Raw genomic sequence first — 23,144 nt, 5'->3', positions numbered from 1 at the left:
CTACTGATTCTAATGTAATTCATTCCAAATTTCTTCCATCTGATTTCTGACACATCATGTTGAGGACTGTGAATGACTGGCCAGAATGATGATGTGTTTATGACTTGGTCAGTGTATGTATTGTCATCTGACCTGCAGTAGAAACCACTGGGAATCACTAGGAAACATAAATGTCTCCATTTTAAGAGCATTCTGTTTAAAGCAGACAAGTGAGCAGCTGCTGTCTCAAGTCCTGTCTTTGTTGTATTTTAGTGACGGAGAGACGAACGACACTGAGAATGAGACAGTTTTTGGTTAATTTAATTTTAATTCCAAATAACAGATTTTCATAACTACAGAACAGTGAGTGACATTCAATAAAAATATTTACACCAGTGTCATGGAAATTTGTACATTTACCCTGGAAAATACCCAGACTTTTCACAGCACGTGTTTAAACTCAAACAAAAGTAAAATAATAATTAATTTTCTATTCCACAAAGAGCTTAACAAAGCATGCACAGAGCAGCAACAGTGAATATGTCATTAACGTGAACACAGAGTATTTACAGGTTATGTGAAAGTGTGTTGTATCAGCGATATATACATGTTCTTTGAAAAAAAAAAATCTTTAAAGGCAAATTGTCGATCCCTGTGACGCACCACTGCTGTCTTCAGTTATTACTCTGCCGCTTCATTTCATCTCACCTGAAAGACAAAATATGATGATTATGATTAAATATTAATGACAGCAATAAGGGGATCATTGTCTCTGAACACTGGACTCAGTGTTGAAGCAGTTAACAGAATGAAATATCTGAAGAAGAGACAAATAAGACAGACAAAAACCTGCAAAAGTCATGATATTCCCATCAGCCTTAGCTATTCTTTGTGCTGAAACGCTAAGCTACAGTAGCAATTATTAGCATGTTAGCATGCTGAAGTTAGCATTTAGCTCAAAGCACTGCTGTCTGTAATTGAAGCCTCACAGAGCTGTTTTTGACTCTCAGCTTGTTTCAGTATTTTCATAATGAAGACCATCAAATAACTATATTAAAAGATGAAACTTTGAGTGTCTTTTGCACATGATTCTATGTAGGTTTAAATGTAATTACATGTACAGTACAGTAAAAAAAAAAAAACACAAAATATGACACTTGCTGTACCGAAATTACATTTGAGATAACCAGTGATCTAATTTGGGTATTTATTGCAATATGAAGTTTACCGTTGGAGGTTTGCTGATGCCAGGTGCTCCAGAAGAGGCTTGTAGGGCGGCAGGTTTAGGAACGCTAGACTGGAAAACAAAGCAGATTATTCCAGTGTTATTTATTATTACACACAGATACCACGTTTGGGCAGCTTTTTCTAACTGTGCATGTCTCACCCTCATTACATTGGGGTTTAAACTGTGCACTAATGACTCTTTAAAAATTTTCCTCCTTTTGTTATCTTGCCTATCCATCCTTCCTGCTGCCTTCAGATTTCTCTTTTCTGCCAAGTCCACACGCACCACCTTACCACTGCACTTCTGTCCATATAATCAGTGGAGTAAATCTTATTTAAAGCACTGGAGTGCAAAAAGCTAAAATACAGGAGATTTATCCAGATGGTGTTTTGAAAGCAGATTAGATTAATGCTTTACATGAGCACAAAAATAAATATCTGTCCTTCATAAATGAAGGTGAAATCATCACAAATCACAAATGAAATCATTTGTAGGTGCTGCCTTCCCTAATTTCCCTTCATATGTATGTACAGAGCAAACAGCAGGTCCTCCACATTTTTTTACCTTGAAACTGGGCTGAGCAGGGAGCATTCGTTGGAGGGTCTGAAGCTCTCTTTCTCTCAGGGCCAAAGTGTCTTCTGCCAGCTTCTTCTGGTCTCTCAGCCAGTTCTGCTCAATCAGTAATTTCTCCACCTGAACAAAATATGCATGGGATATTTTATATAGAAAATGTAGATGTAGAAATGTTCCTCATTTGTTTTGTGCTACTGCATGATTTAAATTCTTGATGAAACAGAAACAAGACTAGATTATCATCACTTTTTACATCAGCGGTCACAGTTTTATAACCAGATACTGAGGACATCAGGTTCTTTCGTGGATCTCTCTCTTGTTTTCCATTCCCCACCCACATAAACACATCAGTGCACAAATATGACCTACCTTGTCATCATGAGCTTTTTGCTTGAGCTCTAGCTGCTTGGCAGCCTCAGCACTTGTCTCACTGCGACTGTGTTCGCACTGCTGCATGTCAGAAGTCAAATGTGCGTTTTGCACCTCCAGACGACTGGACAAGGCTTGGATCTCCGCCACCTGGAAGAGGAATTTTTAATGAATTTAATGTACTTTAATGTGTGTATAAATCACCTGACACTTATTTTGTACTTCACTTTCCTCTTGGACTGTTAATATCTTATATCTATGGATGTATGTGATGCCTGTTGGTTTGAGGGTTGTGTATTATGTGTTCATTGTTGTCTCTGCGAATTTTGTGTTATGCTGTTATTGTTTGATTTTCTGTTATAAGCACACTGCAACATATTCCTAACAACTAAGTTGTATGGCAATAAAATATTGAAAATATAATTTGCTTTCCTAGACTCTGAAGCAGAATGTGGGAGTCACTCGTATATAATCGGCAGTGGTTAAAGATTGTGTCAAACCCGTCTGTTTCCAGATGGTGCCCTTACATAATGGTTTTTGTTTACCATGTGTCTATTTCTATCTGTCAAGTGTTTGTTAATGTACATTTTCCTTAACGTCTTCCTCTACACTGAGTGTCTCCCTGAGGGCCACAGGACATAGGTTAATGATGCTCTAAATCAGCCACTGAGGTGCCTGTGACACTAATGTTTCACCAAATATGGAGCTGAGTCAGTGGGATGTATGTATTCACATAATGGTTTCATAAGTTTCATGAATTTGACCGTGCGGTTTGAAAACTCAACTGTAACACTCAATATTAGGAAAGCTGTTGTCATTTTGCTTTTCTTTCAGGACCTAAAAATTAAAAGATTAATGGACAATCTATTTAAGGGGTTTTGTGAAGTAAAATATCTCAGTCTTATGTCATATTCCCACCTAAAGTTTGAGAAACATGTTAAATATGTGAGCAAGGTTCACAAAAAAACAACAACTACTGTATATATTTAGATTTAAAGACAGTTTAGCATTTTATGTTACAAATAATTGTATCTATTCCATGATGTTTTCACATTTAAATTATTGTGTAGCTGCCAGTTATGATTGCAAACTCTCAGTGCCCACTTTATTGGATAAATTTAATGCAATCCTATTTAACAGCTCAGTCATAAATTCTGCCTTCACAATAATTTGGTTAATAATGTTCAGTTTATACTGACATTGTCAGAAAGGTATGAATTTAACTACATTTTTATAACTGAGGTAAAAGTGCTGTGTGCTGTGCTGTTGAAATGGACTACATTATATTAAGAGGTGCTTCTACTGAGTCAGTTTTAAATAAAATTATTGTTTGTGTTTTGTGCTTTTTTTCACTTGACTTTTGTGTGTAAAGGCTAATCTATGGCCTGGCACTGCAAACTAGTTTAGACTATAAATTCTGTGGTGTGTAACGTTGGTCCATGGTATATACTTATCCCTACAAAAACAAACATTAAAAAATTTATTTTCTTTTTTTCCACATAGAGGAAAACTGATTTTAAAAAAGCAGCAAAAAAGTTTACAGTTACCACTAACATCAGACAAAGAAAGAGACTAAGTTTGATAATGAGCTTATGGAAAGGTGATACATTATTTTCTTTGTTTCTGTTGTCCTGTGCTGCTGAATCAGTAGTGACACACACTTCACCTCTGCTTTGACCCTGACTGCGCCTCAGAGGACGTCTGTCTCTTTAGCCGTAGATTTATCATGAATGAATCAGCAGATAGACTTCCTCCCTCGAGAACCTGGTTTCCCATTCAATTTGTTCTTTGGAATATTCCATCAGAGTTTAAAGAGAGTTTAAAGGAAGGCTGGAAAGACAGAGGTACGAACTCTGAATACTGCCTTCCATTTTGAGATAATTTGTTTGCATAAGTATAAAGTAGCATTAAATGCGTCATTTAATGCTACTTTATACTTATACTCCATTTGAGACACTACATCTACACTACATCTTGACCTGACATGTTAAATTACTGGTTACTTTCCTACAACACAGTGTGTAGTACGGTGTATGATTAAACAAATAAATTCTCAACCTTTGAGTGATTTTAAAGTGATCACATGGTTTCATTTAAATAATTTTGCGAGACCTAAAGAGGTTAAAGTGTGCAATAAAGAGCAAAGATTAGAGAAAGTCTGAAAATTTAATGCAAGTTCTGTAAGCAGAACTTTTTTCTTCTCTTCCGCCCAATTAATCATCTCATGATCCTTTTAGATTCCTGGTGATAGACCAGATTGTCAGTGTTTTGCAGAACAAGTTCTTTTACTTTTCAAACTTTTAGAATATTTTGCTGTACTTCTGCCCTTTTACAAAAAGAGGAATTTGAATGCAGGACATCTACCTGTACTGGATCTGAGTACGTCTTCTGCCACTGCATATAGGTCTATGTGTAAATCTATTCTATTCTGCTGAATGCCTTTTAAGACTGTGTATTCCAGTGTACACTGATTGCAGTCATTTCAAAAAATACCATCAAATCAACACACACCAAGAATCACTTAATATGTTGCACACACCTTGTTGCCCACGTTGTCTAAGTACAGCTGGAACTTATTCTCCACGTCTCTGGACAGGTTCGTGCAGCTGTTTCTGATCTTCTCCATCTGCTCCTGCTGGCTGTCGCAGGTGAGGTGAAAGGTCAGCTGGTGGGGAAACAGATTGTTGATCTTGTTCAGGAAACCACTGGTCACCGTTTTGATCCCGTCCAAAGACTGGGCAAAGTCCTCTTTGCATTTCCTGGTTAAAAAAAAAAAAAAGGAATGAGACAAATGTTTTAATGTTAAATCTTAATATTTTCAGTTACTCTCGTGGAGCAGATGGAGAAACACACAGCACCTGGTGTAGGTGGTGAGCTGCTCCTTCAGCATGGTGTTTTCCCTGCGCAGGGCGATAGCGTCCTGGTGGTGTGTGTCTCGGTCTTTGAGGGCGTTGTCTCTCTCCTGGCTCAGGTACTGAACTGTCTGGGTGAAGTTTGCCTCGATGAGATTTATCATAGCTCTCTGCTGAGCATTGAGGGTCTGCAAAGTCTTCATCTCACCTGGAGAGATGAGTGGGAAACATTATAATCACAGGAAAACTCTGACAGCTTTACTTTTATTATACCATTTTCTAATAAGTCACACTTTATTAAGTGTAGGCTAACTAATGGGGTTGTTAATGTTTAGTTTAGTAATGCTTGCAGATCAGTAATTAGACACTGATAATGGTGAGGTCATCAATCAATGCTCAGGAGTTCCTCACTTCGAATAAGCCATCAACTCTTTCGATATAAATGTTAATAAGTAGTTGATAAAGAGTAATAACCTCAACTAAACCATCATCTAAATACCAGCGAGAGAAATTCTTCAAAACCCCAAAAGTTGTCCTTAATAATGTCTTGTAACTTATCTATAAAGCATTAGTGAATGATGAATTAACGTTTTATAAAGCCAGTGACTTTTACTGTACATTTATTATCATTTTACACATACATTCACTAGGTTTTTCACAATGTTTAAGTCTCCCAAAAAGTATAGAATATTCATGGACATACCGCTTGTAGTGACCACAGGAGGGGGCTGGATTGGAGGGGTGGGACGCCGCGCCGCCATCATGCTCATTGTTGCTGCTTTCATTCTCTCACAGTTAGACTGTACATGAAAAAAATATATTTATTTCATTAACATAGCGACCAATAGTGGTGAAATGTAAGGACATATATAAATTAACCACAATACCTAAGCACACATGGGGTACTTGTAATTTGTTGTTTTTAGTTTACTTTATACTTTTCTTCCACTAAATTTTAGCAGGAAATATTTAACTTTTTACACCATTACACTTGTTCTATGACTTAAGCAACTGCTCAAATTAACATTCTGTCCTATAGTTGGACAAAACAAGCAGCATAAAGACGACAACTATGGTGGAAAATTTCAAGTTTTACATTAATCAGTGATCAAAAAAACAATAATTAGCTGCACATCAACCACTTACAAAAGTAAAATAATACATGATAATAAATGACCTGCCTCTCTTAGCATGATATTAATCAAGTCATCTACTCACTAATTTATCTTGGAGTCTATACTCTGTGTTGTTGGCATCAGTCTTCAGCTTCGCCAACTCTGCCTCCACAGCAGCTTTCTCAGCTGTACGAGCTCCCAGCTGAGCTCCCAGCTCGCCTTTCTCCTTTCTCAGCTGGATGATGTTGTCACTCAGCGTGTTGATGTTCAACTCCAGCTCCTTCAGAGTGAAAGTCAGGTCACTCAGCATCATCATCATCATCACCACCACCACTGTATTTAACAGCTTGTAACATACTATACACATGTATATTTTACTGTGTGTCAGACACATAACAGGCTGAAGATGAATCAAAAGCTGCTGCACATCTCGTTTTTTTTTTTAAGTCAAATTAAGTCTCTATAAGTCTACTTCCACTTAAAATGTGGAAGTTTTGTTATTTTCAGATAGTTTTGTACAGAAACTGTATCAGACACAAATTATTATACAGAGCGGGGTAGTTTTATACATCTTAACACATCTGGAGGGGGTTCTTCAATATCTCAAAAGGGTTATTATATGAGAAGAAATCACTGACCTCAACCCTCCTCTCCTCCGCAGACTTCTCTGGCTGTCCATAGATGAGGAAGAGCACAAGGCTGACGATGATCAGAGACTGGATCAGAGAGGAGAACAAGAAGACAGTCCTCATGTAGTAGCTGCAGCTCTTCCCTCTGGGCTTGTGCAGGGGCTCCCTCGCATCCAGGCCAAACTTGGCCCGGGAGTAGCTGGAGCTGTACATGACTGTTGGAGGTGAAATGGTGGCAGCTGGTTCTGGAATATCTAAAGAGGAATTATTTTTTGCTACAAATCCGAAAGGTGGCTGTTCAGATGAGATCCTCTCTGTGGAGCAGGTGCTGAGGCTTCAAGGAGAATGCTGTCGAACAGAAGTGGAAGAAAAAACTGTGGTGGGATGTTTGTTCCTCTGTCTTCTATGGCTGTGCCACACTGTCAGGGAGCAGAAACATACAGGCACAAATGGCACGTATGGATGGATGTAAACAATGACCCTTAGGTGTGTGAGGGGGCCATGTTTATAAATGCTGCTGGAGGCACACTTCCAGTCCATCCTGGCCCAACCCTCACCGCCCCTCTCCTCCCCTCTCCTCCCACATCGACCTCTGTCACACTTCCAGCCTCCAGCTGCACCGCTGCCCAAATTGTCAGAAATTTTCCTGGTGCCTGGAACAAAAGGAAATAGTTGTGGCCGTAAGACTGAATAAAGTTTAACGATCCCCCTGTGACAGGTTTTTACTCATAGAAAATGACTCTGCTTGGAAGAAGACTTTGTGTCTGATGTCATTTTTCCCGCAAATGTTTGATAAGATTTTATAAAAATCTTCCTACTCTTATGTAAAAATCTAGACTCATGAATACTTGCTGCAGTTTTGCTTCTCTACTTCTGTTGTGTTCATGTGAGCACCTAATTATATCAGAGAATCCATGCCATACAATTTTATGACTCATTAAAAATGGTCTTGTGTTTGAACATATGTGTAATTAAATGATAGGGTTGCATTTTTCCAAGTCTGTCTTAAACAATAATCAGGTGTCCATGTCTTCTCTTGCCTCTGTGTACACTGAAACAAATTCCGCTTGTTGTCATCTTTCCTCATGTTCATACTGGCCATGAAAGATCCCTACTTAATGCGTCTCCAATGTGGGTGATGGAAGAAATCAACAGTCCTGTTTTGAGTTCAAATCTCCATATGAAGCTAATATGACAGTTCAGTCAAATCAAGTTACAGTCCTTTTAGAATTAAGTTTCCTCTTTGTGTTCCCACAGACAGTGTTCCTGCTGAACTGTTGTGGAGGCATAGTAACAATAAGAGTGAATTCCACACTAAAAACACAGTAACTTTGGCATAACACCCCCCTGGTTCATCTACAGGGTGTCTATAGGTTAGGTAACAGCTCACAACAACAGTTAAGTACAAGTATAAAGTAAGACTACAGTCATTTGTTTGTAGGTTTAAAGATTTGAAACATCAGATATGTAGACTAGAAAAAAAGGATGGATTAAAATATTCATTTAAAAAAATATTTGTGTCAGTTAAGACTCACAGATTCAGATGTTAGACCATTTAATGACTTTTTATTGTTTAAAAAAATGAATTTAAGACTTTGTAAGCACCTGTAGACACCCTGGTTTCATTTAGATGAAGCCTCATTTGATCTTCAGCTCAGCTTTAGAAGTTATGTTTACACAGTGTGATGAGCTTTGGTCCCTTACATTTACAGAACTTCTTTAAATGTACATATAAGCATATGACTCTTGTATTAAGATAGACTTTAAGAATATGAACCCATCCTTTAATGTACTGCAATCAATACAGTATGACCATATGATGAACACAGCACTGTGGTGTGGTGGTTACCGTTGTCGCCTCACAGCAAGAGGGTTCCTGGTTCGAATCTGGGGTGGGGGAGCCCTTCTGTGCAGAGTTTGGGTGGGTTTTCCTGGGTACTCCGGCTTCCTCCCACAGTCCAAAGATACGCAGGTTAACTGGTGACTTTAACGTGGTGTGAATGGTTGTCTGTCCAGGGTGTAACCCGCCTCTCGCCCAGTGTCAGCTGGGATAGGCTCCAACCCCTCGCGACCCACAACAGGATAAGCAGTTATGGAACGGAAAATTAATGAATGAACTACACTCCCATTAAAGTCCTGTATCCCAACTTGACTCATCACCCTATCAGCAAAATGTACCTTAAGAGTGATGCCAACTGAATTACGATTACAGATGGATTAACCCAACGCAGGATTTTAATGCTGAAAATGGTCAAGATCGAGCTTCTTTTAATTACCTTACACCTAAATACTTTTGGGCAAGGCAGGATTATCAACCAGCAAGGAGGCAACAGGGGGCCCAAACTCAAATTTGCCCCAGGGCCTGTTCACAGGTTAATCCAGGGAGGCTGCTGGTATTTTAACTTATAATAATGCATTGTACTTTTTTAGATAACTATATTTTTCAAAAGTAAAATCATGACAAAAAAGTAACTAGTTACTGTAGGTGTCAGATAACTGCAGTGGGGTACAATGTACAATATTACCCTCTGAATTATAGTGGAGTAGAAGTGTAAAGCAGCATCAAATGTAAATAGGTGTATGGAGGTATGATGCATTCACCTGAGAAAGAAAAAATGCTTAATTTTCTGAATTAACAATATAATAATCATGATAATTAAAAAAAAGCGGAATCCGCAAACTGAAACTAAACTGAGTACATTAGGCTTTCATAGAAGTATCTCGCAAAAAATCCAGTTATTTTCCACCAGTCTGCTCGTAATATACGAGAAAGGACAGATCACCCATCAGTGCCACATATAAATATAGCTTCTAAAGAATTTGTGATAATATTCCCCTGGTGGCAGATGAACAATGTAGGCTATGTGAGGAGTAACAGCAGAAAATACAAAAAAAAAAAAAAATTCCACCATATCCTGTCCCAAGCAAGCACGGAAAGGAGGCATGGCAGTGGAGGAGTGAAAGAATGAAAACAATAGGGACCTGTCATTCTTCAGGGATGAGGGAATAACAAATTCTCTCTGCAGTACAGACCCACTGGACCCCCCCCCGCCCCCACCCCCACCCCGCACTCTGTTATCTACGGCGATGACGTGAGGAACAGCCGGCTCTTCTGGTGAAGTGTGTGAAAGGTGAAAGGTCCTCTGAGCCCGGCGTTTTCCTGCTCCCCCATTGTCTCCCTGACAACCTGTCTTCACCGGAAAAAAACTAATTTACGAAGGTATGTTAGAGTGACAGAAAATGAGTGACTATCAGGAGTCAGGACAGACATCGGATCAACCTCTGAACAAAAACAGGAAACCAAATGGTCGAGGACTGAGATAAAAAACACCTCTTGAGATACGCGACCAGACACATCGAGGGTAACAGGAAAATTTGCCATTGAAGTTATATCCATGCCATAGACCGCGGAACCGGGGGGGCCAGGGGGGCCATGGCCCGGGTAACTTTTGGACTCTGACATAAAGGGCTGCATTGGGACCCGGCGGGACCCAACGCAAATAGTAATAGTCATTTTGATCCACACTCCACCAGTTGGTGGCGGTAATGGGCCAATTCGCTGTTTGCCAACAGTAGAAGAAGAAGAAAAATAATAAGAAGAAGATGTAGCCTATAGCGATGGGATGTCAACACAGGAACTTGATGCACATGCATGAGCGTTTCCACTCCATATTTATTCATAAATGGACGAATATACCCTGAACCAGCTTTCATACCAATTTGCCGCTTGCTCCAACTGTCTGTCTGTCTGTCTGTCTGTCAGCTCCATCTGTCATGAGACAAACATGAAAGAAGACGTGCAGTTTATTGTGTTTCACCGGCGACGAGCTCTCATTACGAGCGAATATTACGCACGGCTGCGCGCTCTTTATAACTCACTGTGTGAACCTATGTTGCATAATAAAGATTTGCCCCCTCGTAATTTTTAACCGCCCCCTCAGTAACTTCATCCTGGCGTCGGGCTTGCCTTAACCTCAATCACTGCGTGATTATATAAAGGTAGAAATAGCCTAAATAAATACAGGGGAGGAGAACAGAATATGAAACAGCCTTTATTTCATTAAAAACTAAATGAAAACAACGAAATAGGAGCGCTATTCCTGACCAGTGCGTCAAAAGACATGCAGGCCAGGGGAACGAAACAAACAACCCCATGAATCTCTTTATTAATAGCCTATAAAATGACGTGTTTTCTACTGCGGGACGGGAGAAGACACAAAAACAATGCATTTCTATTATTGTGCGGGCATAAATTCTCAGAGTTTTGCGGGAGCGGGCGGGAGTGGACATAGGCTACACATTGCGGGAGCGGGCGGGAGTGTAACACACACGTTGCGGTTGCGGTTGCGGGCGGTAATGGTCAGAAATTCAGCGGAGCGGGCAGGAGCGGGATGAAGAAAACAGTCCCGCGCAGGGCTCTACTCTGACAAACTATTTTATATGAATAAAAGCCTAAGTTGTAGCCTATCTGTGTTTTTACGAGCCAAGTCACCACACACCTTCACTCACTCTCACCAACTGCTGCCGATAAAAAAAACTCCCACTGACTGCTGCATATTGATTTGATATTAGTGTGCCTATCAAGTGCATTGTTTATCAATACGTCATGCATGAGCGTCGCGAGCTAACGGCGGGCACCTGCGCTGGCTTCATCTGGGAAAATGAAGAGACAGAAGTCGATATCTGATTTTCTTCAAGTAAACAGAAAAAAACAAAATGATCAAATTACTCCAGCTTCCACTGTGGCCTCATCTGTGCCTTTATGTGTAAATAGGCTTGGCCTGTTGTGTGTGAATGTTAGAGTGGGATCAGAGGGGTTAATCTGAGCAAGCATGTGTTCGTGTTCATGCGTGTACTGTAGATGTGACTGTGTGGCGTCGGAATAAAAAAAAAAAGTGCTCCGCAACGTCAGTAATGGCCTATTGTCTGTTTCAATGCATATGCCCCCCACCCCCTCCGCGTGACTTGAAATTATGGCCCCCCCTTGTTCAGATGCGTTCCGCGGTCCATGATCCATGCCATAGGTAGATAACAGATAAGGCTGCTGTGATAACTGTTGAATCGTGCTGTCAAACAGGCCTGTAGATTTAGAATTTATAGCACCACTGATAAGAAGCTTGGCAGCGAAGACATCTGGAGATTTAACGCAGAAAAGTTTAGTGAGACAGACAGACGATCAAAGCAGAAAAAATATCAAAACTGTATGTATATATATACATATATAAAAAATGCAAATCCCCTCGGCAGCTTTATGACGAGGCATTTCGATCTGTCCATATCTCCAGAGGGATTCTGCTGCCATCTCCTGACAAAAACGTAGAAAGCATGTATGAACATGAAAAATATGATTCCACATGCCGTTTTTTAATATCCAGAAACAGCTTCAAAAAGCTCATCTGTACAATGTGTTTCAAGTGCAGTTAAACTGGCAGTATGAGGTGCCTTTTTCACAAGTCTGTTAATGCTACAGAAATCAGTCAAGAGAAACCACTGCTACACTGACCAAAAATTTAAAGACACTTCTGTTTGTTTGCTCCAATTTTTTACAGGTTTAAGTTAAAGATCCAAGACTTTTTTATTTATTCAATAGATATATTTCTCTCAAATTTCATTCACAAATTTGTCATAACTTGTGTTAGTGAGCACTTCTCCTTTCTGTGATAATCCATCCACTTGACAGGTGTCACATATCAAGATGCTGATTAAACAGCTTCATTCAGGTGTACCTTGGGATGGTCACAGGAAAATGACACTCTAAAATGTGCAGTTTGATCCCACTACATCATAACACAGATGTCACAAGTTTTGAGGGAGCATGACATTAGCATGCTGACTGCAGGAATGTCCACCAGAGCTGTTACCTGAGAACTGTTCATTTCACTACTATAAGTTGTCTCCAATGACTTTTCAGTGAATTTGGCAGTACATCCAACCAGCCTCACAACTGCAGAAGTCAGTTACGATGACAAAGTGCTGTCAGGTCATGACCCTTTTCAGGGATGATGAGCATGCAGATGAGATTCCTTGAGACGGTTTCTGACGGTTTGTGCAGAAATTCTCCAGTTACGCAAACAGCTGTTTCAGTGGCTGGTCTCAAACGATCAGACATCTTTATTCAGAAGATGAAGATGCTGGATGTGCAGGTCCTAAGCTGGTGTTGTTAATGTGGTCTGTGGTTGTGAGGCTGGTTGGATGTACTGCCAAATTACTGAATACAACACCAGAGACGGCTGATAATGGTAAAATGAACATACAGTTGGCAGGCAACAGCTCTAAGGGACATCCCTGCCGTCAGCATTCCAATGACACACTCCCTCAAAACTTGTGACATCTTTGACATTGTGTTGTGTGATCAAACTAAACATTTTAAAGTGGCCTTTTATTGTGACCACCCCAAGGCACACCTGTGTAGTAAGGATGCTGTTTAAGCAGCATCTTCATATGCGACACCTGTCAGGTGGATGGATTATCATGGAAAGGGTGAAGTGCTCGAGAGAAATACATCAAGAAATATACTGAGTGGATGAAAAATGTCTTAGCGATTTAACATAAATCTTTTAAAGATAGGAGTTAAAACAAATGTTATACGTTTAAATTTTTGTTCAGTGTACATTATTGTACATTCTTTCATTGTCTGTGTAACATAAAATAGTGACAAATCAACTAAAGATTGAAATCAACCCCTTATAAAATAGAAAATACATCAAAACAGGCAACAAAGAGTGGAAACTAACAAAAAGGCAAGGCAATATTACAGACGTTCTGACCTCTGTGATACAGTACATCATTACTTCAAAGAGTCAAAAGGCCAGTTATAGAAAACTGTCACAGGCTTGCTTTGATTTCACCATTTAAGACTTAGAGACAGATCAGTGCGGTCTATGATTTGAAAGAGAAAACAAATGGTGAGGGAGCGAGTTTAACAAAGCCTGATGCTTTAACCATCTTCTTTTTATTCGATCTTAATCTTCCTCTCCTCCTGTCCTGCTCCTGATCTCTGTTGACTTCCACTTACTCATCCCCAGGATGGCTCCAGTAGGTTTACAGCTAACGGCCGCATCATTTTATTACTTCCGCTTACAACAATGGATGACTCATTATTCTTTTATAGAAACACTGAGTTAATGGAAACCTGCTGAAACCTTCATGTCTCTTTAGAACCACGCCTGGTTTTCCCAAATATTCCTACAAATTATTGCTCTTCAGCAGGTAATGGAAAGAACTCTCGGTAATAAGGTGTATTTGGAAAACCACTTGCTCTTCCTAATAAACTACAGTGTGTGAATTTCACAGAGAAACAGGGAGTTATGGGTGTGTCCAGTTTTACACTGTTGCCTCAATGTCCTGGGGGTCTTCCCCCTCCAGCAGGCTGTAAGACGCGTGGCTCTGGAAAGGTCTTTGCAAAGGGTGAGCAAGAAGTTTGGCCATGCAGTTGTGCAGCTCGATGGCGGGGCCGCCCAGGGAAACCTCAAAGCGATAGCACATGCCCTTTGAGTCCAGGTTGCAGAAAGAGGTATAGTTGTCCTGGAGACAGAAAACATACAACATAGTTGAAATGCAGCATCGAGGGAGTGTGTGAGAGGCTGTTACATTCAAGTGTGTTTTCACAACCTCCCTCCACAATGTTCGGGCTTAATAAGATGGACAGCAGTAATTAACTGTAGACACAGGAAGGTGCAGAGCCACCAAGCCAGCCCTCCCTATAAAAAGCTGTCCATCACTTTCAGTGTCTCTACTATCATGTATGATACAACATCTGTGCTAAAGTTAACAGGTGTCATTCATGAAACATCAGCACAATGACTCCTTGTGTCCTGCTGCTGAACTCTGTTGACTTTTACTTACTAACCTCATCCCCAGGATGGCTCCAGTAGGTTTGCAGCTAACAAACGCATCATTTTATTACTTCCGCTTACAACAATGGATGACTCATTATTTTTTTATAGAAACACTGAGTTAATGGAAACCTGCTGAAACCTTCATGTCTCTTTAGAACCACACCTGGTTTTCCCAAATATTCCTACAAATTATTGCTCTTCAGCAGGTAATGGAAAGAACTCTCGGTAATAAGGTGTACTTGGAAAATCACTGCCTCTTCCTAATAAACTACAGTGTGTGAATTTCACAAAGAAACAGGGAGTTATGAAGAGTCTTTCAGTGTCTCTATTATCATGTAGGATACAACATCTGCGCTACAGTTAACAGGTCTCATTCATGAAACGTCAGCACAATGACTTTGTGTGTCAAGTTTTAGTCGAAGGAAATTTACATATATTTGGGAATTCATCAATATGTTAGCTCTGATCTTTTCAAAATCTACACCTGCCTCTTACTGCTTGTACTGCTTGTGTACATAAGGAATGCACATACATACTGCTTGTCGTTATTGGAAATAACAATTTTAACCAGTAGTGTGCTCTGCTATGTTCACAATACGCAGATGCCTTTGGAACATGTAAGTTGAACATGACAAAAGACAGAAATGTAACACACTTGGCTGAATAAGTTGGCAATTAGCAGATTTAAGCTTCGATTAGGTTTCTTAAAAATGTGAATGGGTTATTCAAATCAACTTGATACATGTGTTTTCTACATTTCTGGCATTCCGTTCCCATTTGATTCTGTCAGAAGAGAGAACTCCAGAGCTTTATCTTCTGTTAGAGTGGCGAGACTGTGACCAAACACTTAGCTATCAGCTATGGCTGTCAGATTTAACACTTCATATAACACGTACATCATCTAACCTTCTGAGTTTGCTGTTGACTTCTCCAGTGGAGACATGTCACTGGAATTATTCCTGACAGAAAGGTTTCTCTGAGGATGCAAGCACTGCGCTTATCTGCAGCTGCAACTGGGAAGAGTCTCTTCCTGTAACTGCTGTGTGTTTTTTTATGTGTTCTTATGCCCTTTTTTCCACTAAGTTTCATACCGAACCATTTTGTTTAGCTTCTTGGACGGCTCTTTTAACATTAGACATGGCACCCGTTTTCTCCTTCCAAGCCTTTGATTTACCTGTGCCTAGTCTGAGTGGGCGGAAGTTCGCTGCATAGATCAGCCTCTCATTGGGCGGAACGAGCCACCCGCTGAAGTCCCACCCTACCACCTCCGGTTGAGTAGCAGTTTTCAACCGTTTTCAACACGTCCTTTACTAACTTTTGCGGTGTTTGATCTTGCGGGGATGTAGCCATTTTTCTGCCATGGTTCGCGTCCTGTAGGCGATATTTTTCTGGGCGTGTTACACTAAAACCTGTTTCCCCCCGGCAATATTTTTGCAAGCGCACCGTTGCTGTGGCACCGCCCAGAACGATTGTGATTGGTTGAAAGAGATACAAGCAGCCGGGGCGTTTTTTTTCTCCAATCTTAAAGTGAGAGTCGGCCCTGCCAGACCTTTCTTTTCTTGAGAAAGGTCTGGTGAGCGAGACTAACCTGTGCCTGTCACACCACAAATAATAAAATAATAATGGTCACTGGCTATTTGTGGTCGGGGATGTAAGCTAATTACTAACAAGCAGTGCGCTGTCAGTTTGGGATTGTGCCTACAATCGAATTCGAGTTTTCCAATGCGTTCATGAATATGGTGTAGGTTTTTAGAGCCAAGGTTTTTTATGTGCAAATTTACTCACAGATTTACTAACATTTCATGAATGAGACCAAATGTGCCCAGTAAATCTTGTAGCTCATTATGTTAATGTAACAAATATTAGGGTGAACTGTAAATCCTCGAGGGATGGTTTTACTATAAACCTTTGGGGTTTCTTACCTGCCCTGTACAAAATGCTGTGTTTGTTGTTATGTCCCTCACTTCCTTTGTTCTATAAAATAAACATGAACTAAACTAAATCACAGCCACAGTCCATCTCAATTAGCCTAATTGGTAAGAGAACTAGGTTAACTAGCTACATAACACATAATACTATATTATAATATAGCTCAGCATCTCTCTATGGACAAGAGGGACGTCAAAATGTATTGTGTAGTAATATGAAATATTACAAGGTCAAGTCAAAGAACTCCCACTGTGACCTTCAGTGTGTTCTGCAGAAAGGTCTCTAGAACAGTCCAGACAAAAGTTAGTACTAATACTAGACACTAATGATACACCAAATAAAGTTGAGCCACAGCACACATCCTGGTACACAGTCCAAATTAATCACTGTCTCTTCATCAGCTGATTCACTCACCCTCCAGCTGGTTTCATCCCCCTGCTCCTCTACCCCGTTGTGTAGGTAGACCACATCGAAGAAGAAATATGGAGACTGCAGCATTTTCTGTGGCAGGACACAAGAACAAGCAAGTCTTTCACTTGACTGTACAATAAATGCAAACATACTAATGGAGAACTAGAATTACCGCCTCATGGGTTTATGCCCCCTCCAATCAGTCAAGTTGCAGTCACAGTTTGCATCCATGTTTATCCAGACTCCAGCATTTAATGGAAAGGTATTTAAGTGCATTTTTTGGTGGAATGGAGGTTAACATTATACTGATGTGTGATTTCGAGTGAATAATGTCCAGTGAGAAACACGTTGTCTTCATTTAGAGATTATTTTTGCAGAGGAGCACAGAGGGCTAATAGAGAGCATTGTCACATGGTGTGACGACAAACACCTGAAGCTAAATATTAGCAAAACCAATGAGTCTGTGGTGGACTATCAGAGGAACAGGAGGCCTCCTGTCCTGGTTGTCATCCAGGGAGAGGCTCATACAAGTACCTTAGAGTCCAAAAACACTGAAGCCCTTTGAGGCAAATGTTTGATTAGTGATATAGGGATATATGAATATAATTAGTTTAACGTGACTTTGTCAAGTTTTGTGTTTCTTGTGCAACTGATTGTCGATGAGTATGTAAGTTCATTGAGAGACACAAAAAATAGAATCAGATTCCTTGTACGTGTTCACATGCTTCGCCAATGAAGCTGATCCACAAAGCTGTAGCCATGACAGGAGACAATGCTTCAAATGAGGATGTTGCTGCAAAGAAGCTCTATATTCTAAAACATGGATGCTTCACACACATCTTCAACCTGAATTATGGTGTTGAATAATGGCCAAAAGAATATATTTTGCAGAACATTATGATGTCACGGTATAGTTTACTATTGACCTTTTGGATATGAAATGTCATTACTTTATCAGTTTATTCTATTAGACATTTGTTTGAAACGTTGTCATAATCAGCGTATGAATTAGTTATGGCCAAAACTTGTAGTCAGTTCATCACTGAGTCCAACTGGACAATAGTGCCAATTTTGAAGAAATTCCCTCAAGGCATTCTTGAGATGTCACTTTTACAAGAATGGGATGGATGGACGGACAACCCATAAACATAATGCCTCCAGTTGTGGCTGTCACCAGCGTGGAGGCATAAAAACCATTTCAGAAGGGAAATAAAATTCACATTATAAAGAAACAAATGCACCAAATACAGACTGGATATCTCAGCAGGTCTCATACTCACACTAACAGTCTCTGAAGGGTTGAACTGAAGCTGTCCAGCATGACGACTATAGATGAGCACCGTCCGCACCACATATGGAGGAGGGATGGTCTGAACATTGTCCATCGATGGCAGCTCGATCTTCTGACGACTACGAGGACAACAGAACAAAAGATGACCTTCAATAAACACTTCTAATGTTTGATGTATTTTCAGAGACCAAAAAGGTTTATAACAAGAAAGAACTTACATTACATTAAGAAGATCTTCCAAGTCTACAGAGGACAGTTAAGGCTAAAACGTAACAACTAGAAATTACTTATTGTTTATTTTCATTGTTTTTTTCAAGAGTTTGCTTTGAATGAAAGGATACTGAAGGTCTCGCACACATTCGTCTCAAGGTCATACAGACAGCTGCACAGCTCCCTGGGGTCAGAGGTGAAGCCTGACAACTGAGACACAAACCAATAAAAGAAGAAGGATGAGAATATTCCAGAAATCTGTATATAACATTTGGAGTAAATAAAAACTTCTTGTACTCACCCAAAGAGCGTCGTCATTGACTACTACAAGGGCAAACTCATGGCGTTTGTCAATCTTGTGTTTAGTTCTGACAAACATCTCAATCATCTTCTGAGAAATGTTCAGGGCATTCGTTTTAGACCTAAACAGAGACAGTCAAATCAGGCAGTGATGACAAATTAAATACAAACAGTGTATATTAAAGATTTACTTTACTGAAGCTTACCCATTAAAAGACTCCAACTTTGGCAAAGACATCTCTTCAGAGAGGTCTAAGCAGATGATCTGTCATGAGGAACATTAGATAGGATGAGCCTTATGGCAAAAATGAGTCTTTTTACATGAAACATAAATCAGAGTTATAATGTGGGCTTACCACTTTCTCTGGACAGTTGACACGAGGGACTCTGAGCTGGTACTCTGCTGGTGGAGGGATGGGGGTTGTCAGTGTGGGCTGCTGCTGTGTGGGCTTCGGCCTTTCTTTGGCTGCAACAGAAGCAGTGGATAGTGGCACCGGAGAGCTGGCTGCAGCTGCTGCTACTGCCGCTGCAACTGCAACAGGGGCTACAGTCTGAGCTGCAGCTGCTGAGACGGTTGTGGTGGTGGAACTGGGAGGACTTTCGCTGGTTGAAGCCTCACCCTCGCCCTCAACACGACTTCCCACAGCGGGCTGAGATATGTTGGGGTTACTGTTTCCGCCAAGGCTGCCCGTACTGCTACGACGGTCCTCAGCACCTTCGGGGTTGGAGCGTGTCCGAGGACGCAGCTCCACCAGACGCTCCTCTCCATCTGCTGGGCCTGGCTCTGGCGTCTCCATGGATACACAGATTGCTAAGGAAGAGGGGATGATGAGTTTGGCTGGCCATGACGAAAAATTATTAACTCATTTGTAACCATAATTTCTTTTACATTAACCTGTGGTTGGCATCCACTGATATTAACCAATTAATGTTTAGACATGTGTTATGCCAAAATCTGTGGCTCATCAGATGTCATGACCCAAACAAATTTCAGCTACAGTGCCCTCCAAAAGTATTGGAACAGTGAGGCCAATTCCTTTATTTTTGTTGTAGACTGAAAATATTTGGGTTTGACATCAAAAGATGAATATGGGACAAGAGATCAACATTTCAGCTTTTATTTCCAGGTATTTACATCTGGATCTGATACACAACTTAGAAGATAGCACCTTTTGTTTGAACCCACCCATTTTTCATGAGAGCAAAAGTATTGGAACATGTCACTGACAGGTGTGTTTTGTTGCCCAGGTGTCTCCCAATTACATTGATTATTCAAACAATAAATAGCACTGAATGTCTGAGCTCAGTTTCAGATTGGGTACGATAGATTTTGCCTGTGCAGACTGCGTTTAGAGGTGGAACCAACATGAAAACCAGAGAGCTGTCTATGGGTGAAAAAGAAGCAATTGTGAATCTGAGAGAAGATGGACAATCAATCAGAGCCATTGCACAAACATTGGCCATAGCCAGTACAACCATTTGGAATGTCCTGAAGAAGAAAGAAACCACTGGTGTACTAAGCAACAGACGTCAAACAGGTAGACCAAGGAAAACATCAGCAGTTGATGACAGAAACATTCTGAGAGCTGTAAAGAAAGACCCTGAAACAACTGTTAGTGACATCAGCAACAACCTCCAGAGGGCAGGAGTGAAGGTATCACAATCTACTGTTCGCAGAAGACTTCATGAACAAAAGTACAGAGGCTACACCAGAAGATGCAAACCACTCATTAGCAAGAAGAATAGGAAGGCCAGGCTGGAATTTGCCAAAAGGTACAGAGATGAGCCTCAAAAATTCTGGGAAAAGTTTTATGGACTGATGAGACAAAGATTAACTTTTTCCAAAGTGACGGAAAGGCGAAAGTTTGGAGAAAGAAAGGATCTGCTCATGATCCCAAACATACAAGCTCATCTGTGAAACACGGTGGAGGTAATGTCATGGCTTGGGCTTGCATGGCTTCTTCTGGGACGGGCTCTTTCATCTTCATTGATGATGTAACAGATGATGGCAGCAGCAAAATGAACTCAGAAATCTACAGAAACATTTTGTCTGCTAATTTAAAGAAAGATGCAACCAAACTGATTGGGAGATCCTTCATCATGCAGCAAGATAACGACCCAAGACACACTGCCAAAACAACAAAGGAGTTCATCAGGGGCAAGAAGTGGAAGGTTTTAGACTGGCCACGTCAGTCTTCAGACTTAAACCCAATAGAGCATGCATTTTACCTGCTGAAGAGGAGACTGAAGGGAGCAACCCCCCAAAACAAACAACAACTGAAAGAGGCTGCGGTGAAAGCCTGGAAGAGTATCACAAAAGAAGAATGCAAAAGTTTGGTGATGTCAATGGGTCACAGGCTTGATGCAGTTATTGAAAGCAAAGGATTTGCAACTAAATATTAAGTCTCATTCACTTTAATCTATTTTAAGTTTATATGTTCCAATACTTTTGCTCACCTAAAAATTTTGTGTTCCATTACAAATAATGCTATCTTCTAAGTTGTGTATCAGATCCAGATGTAAATACCTGGAAATAAAAGCTGAAATGTTGATCTCTTGTCTCATATTCATCTTTTGATGTCAAACCCAAATGTTTTCAGTCTACAACAAAAGTAAACGAATTGGACTCACTGTTCCAATACTTTTGGAGGGCACTGTATGTTGCCACAGTAAATGTTTTCTTCATACTTTATCACATACTATATTATGGTATATATCGTATTCAGCTAGGGACAGATATAAGATACACAGAGGCTCCAAACAGTGGATAGCTAAGATTAGCAGCTGCTGTTATCACTAAGGGCTCTGGTAAATTGTGACACACTACTTGCTCAATAATCCGATTTCTGATTCTGAGTTTTATTGACAACTTATACACCGATCAGCCACAACATTAAGACCACTGACTGGCTGGTAAAGTAAAGCACATCTATCACCTCATTACATTGCAATGTTTGGCTGGAAAACCTTGGGTCCTGGCATTCACGTGGGTGCTACCTGACACTGTTGCAGACCAAGTTCCAAGCAGGACAATGCACCATGTCACACCACAACATGACAAAGAGCTCAAGGCATCAACCTGGCTGCCAGAGTCCCCAGATTCCAATCTGATCAAGCATCCATGGGATGTGCTGGTACTCCACCTCATAACTGGCAGGTCTCAAAGGATCTGCCGCCAACACCCGGGTGCCAGACACCACAGTACACCCCCTAGAGGTCCTGTGTCTGTGCCTCTACAGGTCAGAAGCAAGTTTAATCCAATAAAGTCCCACTGTGGATCTGGGGTACCTCTGGGGTCCCAGCACATCCCACAAATGCTCAAGCAGTCTGGGATCTGGGGAATGAGAGGCCAGGTTGATGCCTTGAGCTCTTTGTTGTGGCATGACACATTGTTGAGGGGGCCCACTGCCACCAGGGAGTGCCATTGCCATGAGGGAGGGGTAATATGTCGCCAACAGTGTTTGAGTGGGTGGAGTGTGCTGAGTGGTATTCACATGAAAGCCAGGATCCAAGGTTTCTCAGCAGAGCATTGCATTGTAATGAAATCAGTGTCATTCACTTCACTAGCCAGTGGTTTGTATATTTTGGCTGATTGATGTATATGCTCATACAAAAAAATATTGTATCGATAAACATCCCTGATAGCAACACTTTTGATAACAACTGTCAAATACAATGTGTGGCCATGATAACAACATTTGCAGTGGTAACATAGCTGAAATGTCTGATCAGGTTTTAAACTCTGACAGGTCCCAGAACACCTGCCTCTCATAAAATACTAGCAACAACTGCAATTACAAGAAAACCGTCTATAAATCCTTAAAAAAAGAGCTACTTTAAAAGTTGAAACCAGATCGTACAATGGGCACAAGAAAGCTACATGAGCCTCAGAACCAACCCCACTGTCTGTATTAACTTCGTATTTCTAATTTCAAAATCACGCCAGTACATTTAAGCTGCGATTCTGCTCTTACTGACGCAAAGTGCAGCTTGCAGCTAACTGGAATAACAAGCACAGAGGTGTTTTCTCTTAACAATATAGATGATTTAGCTTTAAATGCATCGCTCAAAGCGTACAGAAAGACAGCATCTAGGTTAGCTAACGTTACAGATGTTTGATGACAGCGCAGTAGCAACGAGAGCTGTTAGCATTAGCTTCAAGAGAAATTAGAGCAAAGCAAATGACTTAAGACGTATGAAATTTTTGGTGTTAAAATGTGTAAGTAGACTTACTTGACAAGTAACTGCGAAACCTCTACAAGTCAAAGAGTTTGAAAAGTCATTCAAAGTTGTAAAATGTCTCAACGACGAGCTAACATTTGTTTTGATCGGACAACTTCCTTACCGGAAATGATCAAATCCGGAACTGCAAAGAGTCAGTGCATTGTGGGTAATGCAGTTTGATAAGAAGGGTACATTT

The 23,144-nt window shown here is 40.6% G+C and overlaps 2 protein-coding genes across 2 annotated transcripts; both read right to left on the bottom strand.

Annotated features, from left to right (window-relative positions):
- Nucleotides 1-287: 287 nt before the first annotated feature.
- plvapb (plasmalemma vesicle associated protein b) lies at nucleotides 288-7,313 on the bottom strand. Its single transcript, XM_049588598.1, has 9 exons — nucleotides 6,755-7,313; nucleotides 6,220-6,396; nucleotides 5,705-5,801; nucleotides 5,008-5,209; nucleotides 4,689-4,908; nucleotides 2,150-2,299; nucleotides 1,772-1,900; nucleotides 1,208-1,276; nucleotides 288-687 (listed from the first exon to the last, which is right to left on the bottom strand). The coding sequence occupies exons 1-9, from the start codon at nucleotides 6,956-6,958 to the stop codon at nucleotides 679-681; spliced, it is 1,257 nt and encodes a 418-aa protein (XP_049444555.1). The 5' UTR covers nucleotides 6,959-7,313; the 3' UTR covers nucleotides 288-678.
- A 4,775-nt stretch (nucleotides 7,314-12,088) lies between these two features.
- On the bottom strand, nucleotides 12,089-23,084 carry babam1 (BRISC and BRCA1 A complex member 1). The gene is made up of 9 exons (XM_049588683.1): nucleotides 22,958-23,084; nucleotides 19,081-19,535; nucleotides 18,931-18,989; nucleotides 18,726-18,846; nucleotides 18,556-18,634; nucleotides 18,433-18,457; nucleotides 18,204-18,333; nucleotides 16,927-17,013; nucleotides 12,089-14,269 (listed from the first exon to the last, which is right to left on the bottom strand). Exons 2-9 carry the CDS (start codon nucleotides 19,519-19,521, stop codon nucleotides 14,069-14,071), a joined length of 1,143 nt encoding a protein of 380 aa, XP_049444640.1. The 5' UTR covers nucleotides 19,522-19,535; nucleotides 22,958-23,084; the 3' UTR covers nucleotides 12,089-14,068.
- Between the last annotated feature and the right edge of the window lie 60 nt (nucleotides 23,085-23,144).

The sequence above is a fragment of the Epinephelus fuscoguttatus genome, linkage group LG10 (genome assembly GCF_011397635.1).
Source record: "Epinephelus fuscoguttatus linkage group LG10, E.fuscoguttatus.final_Chr_v1".
In the NCBI taxonomy this organism is placed as follows: Eukaryota; Metazoa; Chordata; class Actinopteri; order Perciformes; family Serranidae; genus Epinephelus; species Epinephelus fuscoguttatus.
This window is presented reverse-complemented; position numbering and strand designations above follow the sequence as displayed.